The sequence below is a fragment of the Podarcis cretensis genome (assembly GCF_951804945.1).
Source record: "Podarcis cretensis genome assembly, chromosome: 17".
Lineage (NCBI taxonomy): Eukaryota > Metazoa > Chordata > Lepidosauria > Squamata > Lacertidae > Podarcis > Podarcis cretensis.
In genome coordinates, this window is record NC_137187.1 from 28,789,904 (window position 1) to 28,796,583 (window position 6,680).

General features: G+C 44.6%; 1 protein-coding gene across 1 annotated transcript; it reads left to right on the plus strand.

The window, feature by feature from the left end:
• Window positions 1–378: 378 nt before the first annotated feature.
• Window positions 379–933, plus strand: LOC307206117 (interferon beta-like; the record flags this gene model as incomplete). The annotated part of the gene is made up of 1 exon (XM_079958911.1): window positions 379–933. One exon carries the CDS (start codon window positions 379–381, stop codon window positions 931–933), a length of 555 nt encoding a protein of 184 aa, XP_079815037.1.
• Between the last annotated feature and the right edge of the window lie 5,747 nt (window positions 934–6,680).

A 6,680-nucleotide genomic window follows, 5' to 3' on the forward strand; every position in this document is an offset into this window, starting at 1 on the left:
ATCAATTTGATGCAATAGATACTGACAGTGTAAAGGTCCAAGAAGAATATAGTTCACCTTAATTGAAGTTCTTTTTCAACAACAAAACACCTGTTTTCCAAATCTTCAACATCACTTTTGGTCCTGTGTGATTTGAAAATTCAAAGGGAAGGAAAAAACCTGAAACTAGAGTATTTTCAAAAGGAGGAAGCCCATCCCCACCAAAACTGAAAATGACAAAAGAAAACTTCAGCCACAGAGCATTTAAATACAGGGACATGGCTCAAAGATGGAACAGACTCCAGAGCATCTTTCAAAACCAAATCCCTCAGCACTCCAGCACGTTCCATCATCTCCACCATGATCTCAAAGGGGTGGCTTCTCTGTTCTGGCCTAGTGATGATGCTCTGCTTCACTGAAATCTCATCTCAGGACTGCAGCCAACTTCGCAGCTGGCTAAATAAAGACAACTTGAAGCTTCTCAACAGCAAGATGGGATCCACAATTCCCCTACAATGCATCGGCCATGTGGCCAATTTCTCCAACAATGAAGAAATCCACAGCTACGAAATCCAGGGGGAGGATGCCAAAGCAGCCACACAAGAAATCCTCCAGCAGACCCTCCACATCTTCCGGCAAAACCACAGCCAAATGGACTGGGGTGAGACTTCCATAGCTGGTTTCCAGGCTGGGCTGCACCAGGACATTGAGAAGCTGGGACGGTGCTTGGGTGCAGAGAAGGGCAACAGCATCCGACAGCGGGTGAAAAGCTACTTCAGAAGAATCAACAACTACCTGAAAGATGATGGGTACAGCCTGTGTGCCTGGGAGATTGTCCAGATGGAAGTCCGGCAATGTTTTCTGCTGATCGACCAACTCCTCAAAAGGACGGGAAATGCAGGTACTTTCACAAAATACTTTACTATATTTAGGAACAAATATGAGAATTTGTAGATTTCAGAGTCATGCCCAGGACTATCCATTGGTACTGGGATTGGTGAGAATGGTAGTTTTCAAAGGCTTCCAGTTAAATGAATGAGGCATTCAACAATGCAATTCCCATGAATCCAAGCAACGATTCCCCTCACATTCAGGAGCATGTAGAACGAGGACCTCTTCTCTTCCTGGTCACGTTCTCCCCACTGCTTGAGTTGTGCCCTGCTTTGCAAGGGTTTCTCTGTTAGTTTCTTGAAAACATTTATTCCACCCAGAATAGGTTGTTTTGCTGGTTTGAAATACATTTGGTTGAAAAAGGGCACCCCTGGTTTTTTGAATCAGAGAGCATGGAAAAAGAAAGTTTTATTACAAGTTGCTAGGACAGAACATTCAATGTTGCTGAATGACAGATATCATCCATAGGATAGCTTAGCTCAAAATCTTCATGTAACGTTTGTGTAAATGAATGCAGCACAATCCTGATGCATTGCATCCATTTCTGTTAGGCGCAATTCAATATTCAGTCTTAATACTATCTAAATCAAGTTGGAGAGTTGCATCAATTTCATAGGGACCAGAGGAATATTTTCTCCTTTAAATTGTCAGCAGGATCAGTTGTTAAAGGCTTTGCAGAGTACCATCATTCTGTTTTCTGAATGTTCTGAGAAGTCAGCATTCAAAAATCTAGTTTCTTGTGGTTCAGAATGTTCCATATTTAAAATAAAGGCTTTTTAAGGGAAACTATCACAAACTGAACAGGGGATGTTCAATTAATCACTTCTCTACTTTTTTCCAGCTTAACCTGCCATCAGTGACGCAATGAAAGCAGCTAAATGAAACTGCAACTTGAAGAGGGCATCCAAATATTTCAGCTTTCACTCTCTTTCATCATCAACGCATTCCTCGAAAGCAAAAGAGCTGCTTCCTGTTCTTCTTCGTCATCTCTTCGGCATTGTTTCACTACTTTTACGATGTGGTTTTTAAATATGCAGGGCTACTACGAAGCCTTGCAGAGTAGATAACGGTTAAAAAGTAGGAGAAAGCCCCAGAAATTGTGCAGCTGGAAGAGTCTCTGACTCCATCTCTCCTCGTATTGCAGCTCCTCCCAAGTATCATTAGATGGATGCATCAATTTCTTCAAGTCATATTTGCCCATTTCCCACTGGTCGCCTCCTATCCTGCTCTGGAGGGGGATATGAGATTTGAGAGTGGGGCACAGGAAGAAGAAATGTGTGAAAATCACTTTCCAGACCCCCTCTAAGAGTTGGAGTTTCCATCAGCAGAATTCGGCTCACAGTCTAGGAAACAATTCCATAATTTGACATACCTTGTAATAGCAAAAAGTCCACGTTTGGTATTGGGGAAGGCTTCATGTGATGACAGAGTTTCCAAATCTGAGGGTGGAGAAAGGAATAGCATTAAGCTGCAACATTCCAACTCACATTATTACTTTGGAAGTCTACAAATGGATGCTAGCTTTTAAATTATTTCATATCTTACAATGCTGTGAAAATGATATTTATATTTTAGAAGTGTTGTTACTTTTAATTTTTATTTATTATATTTATCAGTGACACCATTTAATGTTATTTATTGTATACATTGGCTGACCATTGTTATTATTATTACCATTCATTTATTTGTTTATGTTTATTACAAAAGTTTTTTATTAAAGACTGCAACTCCTGCCCACATGGTTCGTTTGAATGATTTGGCAACGTATGGGAGACATTCTAAAAGAGAGTTCTTCTGTGAATTATGGCGACATAAGATGTCGAATTACACAGCAGGTAGACAGAGGAAACATGACCCATTTGTGAATGAGGTTTAGGGCTTGTGTAAGAAGGAAAATCTTTACCTCTTATATCAGACATGTGGAACTTTTTTTGAGCCCAAAGACCACATTCCATTGTGGGCAACTTTCTGGGGGCCAGGTGTTGGTGTGGGCAGGGCCAAAGGCCTTAATGAGGGAGCCTGCTGTGGGGGTGTCTCATTGCGCCCCCTCAAAACTGTGCACCTGGGGCCATAGCACCTCTGCCCCCACCCCCACCCCACTATGCCTCTGCTGTGCAAGGCCCTTTCAATTCTACAACTCTATGGTTCTGTGATTCTATGATTCATGCCACCGCAACCCACCATCAAACCAGGATATTCACTTGCTGAAGTGCTAATGAGCAGGAGACCCAAATCCAATATACCTACCAAAGGCTCCCTCCTGAAGCCAAGAGCAACAGATCATCACCAGGTGAAACAAATCTAGGATTGATGGAAAAGCAAAACAGAAATTCCACTACGATCACAGAACCAAAATGTTATCAACGGGGCACATAGTCATATGTGGTGGGAATGTCCAAAAGTTTAACAAATACAGTTTGAGATATCTCTAGAAATTTAAACATTTTAAATTAAAGACAGTATCCAGTTCTCTCCAAAATTTGATTTACTTTTGATATTTGTGGGAATGAGTGAGAACATTAAATCCAAAGAGCTGCTTACCTTCCTGATTCTCACAGCAAGACCACCTATAACTCAACGATGTAAGTTGTTTTCTGATATCGGTAAGACAGATTGATGGAATAAACCACCTATAACTCAACGATGAAAGTTGTTTTCTGATATCGGTATTACAGATTGATGGAATAAGGCTTGGAACTTTGCTCTTCAAGAAAAAACCTAAATGGCATAGGTAAAGGTAAAAGTAAAGGGACCCCTGACCATTAGGTCCAGTCACGGATGACTCTGGGGTTGTGGCGCTCATTTGCTTTACTGGCCAAGGGAGCCGGCGTACAACTTCCGGGTCATGTGGCCAGCATGACTAAGCTGCTTCTGGCGAACCAGAGCAGTGCACAGAAACGCCGTTTACCTTCCCACCGGAGTGGTACCTATTTATTTACTTGCACTGTGTGCTTTCGAACTGCTAGGTTGGCAGGAGCTGGGACCAAGCAACGGGAGCTCACCCCGTCGTGGGGATTTGAACCGCCAACCTTCTGATCGGCAAGTCCTAGTCTCTGTGGTTTAACCCACAGCACCACCCACGTGGATTGATGGAATAAGGTTTGGAACTCTGCTCTTCAAGAAAAAACTTACATGGCATAGCAGATCCCTAAATGGAAAGGCAAACCCAGGTTCTTAATGGCAGCCTGGTGAGAATTTTTAGATCTCGTTAAAAACCATCAAATACATCCACTTCTTCCTCCAACAGCTATGAACATCTGGGACAAGTAACTTGTTCTATACTGACCTCAGCCAGAAAGAAACACAGCCATAAACTTCCTCCATATTTCAACCTCAACTTCTTACATGCCAGCTTGATCATACTGATTATCAACAATGGTCATTACCCTATGCCTTACACTGTTTTTTCTGTTAATGTATTTACAAAATATTTGTTCTGAAACTCCCAATAAAAATACAAAAAAGAGAGACAAAATGCTAACTGTTCCCCAGAATTTCAAATTTAATGATACAAAGCCATGATGGGCAATTGCACCCTAGAACTGTTACAGAGACTTTAGGCTATCCCAGGCTGTAAAGACTACAAACAGAAAGTGGGCAGTCACAAAGGCCAAATCACAAAGGCTCGCTCCTAGACTCATTCCTGCATCTGAGAGGAATGAGACCATGACCAACTTGGACGGCCAACAAGGTCATCCAATAGCCATGGAGATGTGATGGCAGAAGAGCCACAGCTGGAAGATCAGTCATCAGCTGACTCTCCAGTGTGGGGTGCAAAACACAAGAGCAGTCAAGTACAATATTCCTAGAGTGAACATGTTTACACATAGGGAGGAATGTTTGTCCAGCCAGCAGGTAAACTTCCTATTTCCTTCTAGGCTGGGACAGACTTCCTCTGCATGGGATTAGAGCTGGGCGTGGCCTCACCTGTGCAGGTAACGACAAAAGCACAGGGCAGGGCAGCCATCTTGCTCTCTTTGACTTCATGCATCGAAGAAGCGACATCTGCTTAGCCAAAGATGCCCTCTTGACTTCCAGCCAAGAGAGAACAAAGGGACTGTCTCCTTAGGAGATAGTTTCCCGGTGTATGTTACTTTTCTAAGCTAAGTCTGCCTTCTGGGATCCGATTGTGAACAGAATTTGAGTAAATTCTTTTTATACTTTTATAGAAGACTGTGTCGTGTCTTATCTTTTATGTGGGAATAAGGGGGAAATACCAGAACAGTTATTATAGAGGCTTTAAGCGAGCCTGAGCAAGCGCATCCGCTGCAAATTTAAAAGGGGAATGTTACTCTGCTAAATTGTGAACTTGTTAACACAAGTTGGAAAGGCTATAATCAAACAATCTATCATCTCCTGCATCCCTGAACATTCCCACATCCAGAAGCACCAGGAGCAACACGCTCTCAAGGTATGGAAGAAACCTCAACCCCAAAGAGTGGATATAGAGCATGTCACACAGTAGAAGCAAGTATTTAGCCCTCTAAACCTGCCTCCCCACTGAAAAAACATCTAGAGATATCTCAGTGTTATGTTTTATTGGGGAGGGGGAAGAAATGTAATGTAGGCATTATTGACTGAGTTAAAAAAAAGGGTAAGGGATCCCTGGACGGTTAAGCCCAGTCAAAGGTGACTATGGGGTTGCTGCGCTCATCGCGCTTTCAGGCCAAGGGAGCCGGCATTTGTCCACCGACAGCTTTCCAGGTCATGTGACCAGCAGGATTAAACCGCTTCTGACACAGCAGAACACTGTGACAGAAACCAGAGCCCACGGAAAGGTCGTTTACCTACCCACTGCTGCAGTTCCTATTTATCTACTTGCACTGGTGTGCTTTTGAACTGCTAGATTGGCAGGCGCTGGGACAGAGCAACGGGAGCTCACACCACCCTGGGGATTTGAACCGCTGACCTTCTGATCAGCAAGCCCAAGAGGCTCAGTGATTTAGACCACAGCGCCACCCACGTTCCATATTTCCCCCATACTTCATATCATTGAAATAGGCAAAATCACCCAAATGACCCAAATTGCTGAGATGTGCATTTTTAATAGGAAGACTGTTGAAATTGTCAGTCAATGAAAGGATACAATGCCCCTTCCGACCTTCAGGAGGAGGGGGGGTTGTGGGATCACGACCCCGCCCACACTCTGCGAGGCTGGCGTCAGCCTCGCAGGAGACAGGGATTCACCCAATTAGCATACCCTGTGGCGCCAGCCAATTGGCTGGCGGCAGGGGCGGGCCTTCCTAGGGCCACTTAAGGTCAGGGCAGCCCCTGGCTCACCCCCTTTCTTCCCTGGAGACGACGCAGTTTCCCACCCACCCGCCCTTTAGGTTTTGCCACTGACCTTGCTATGGGCTTTGGCTGGTCGCCGCAAGGGGCCTGGTAGGAGTTTTTCCATTTGGCTAATTGGCTGGTTTTGTGAGCCACTTGGTTTTTTCGCCTACCTCGTAGCAAATCGTCACAACTCCCTTGGTTTTGGCGGTAGGCATTGGCCGGGGTATTATCATGCAGATGAGGTTGGGGGGGAGGAACGCCATCACCTCCCCCAATGCTTGAAGGGTAGTTCGTTAAAGGACTCCGAGGGGCGACGCCTCGTCCGAAACCTACGGAGGCTAGGGCCTAAAGCGCGCCCCCGAGCGGTAACCCCTTGGGGAGCGCCTAGGGATATGCATCTCGGGTGGCTCCCCCTGTTGGTGTTTAACCCTTCCCGGTCAGACCGGATAGTCGGTTAGGGCCAATGCCTAAAGCCAATACCCTTCTTTCCTGTAATCAATAAAGTTGTGGCCATTTTTCGCCCATTAACCTAAAAC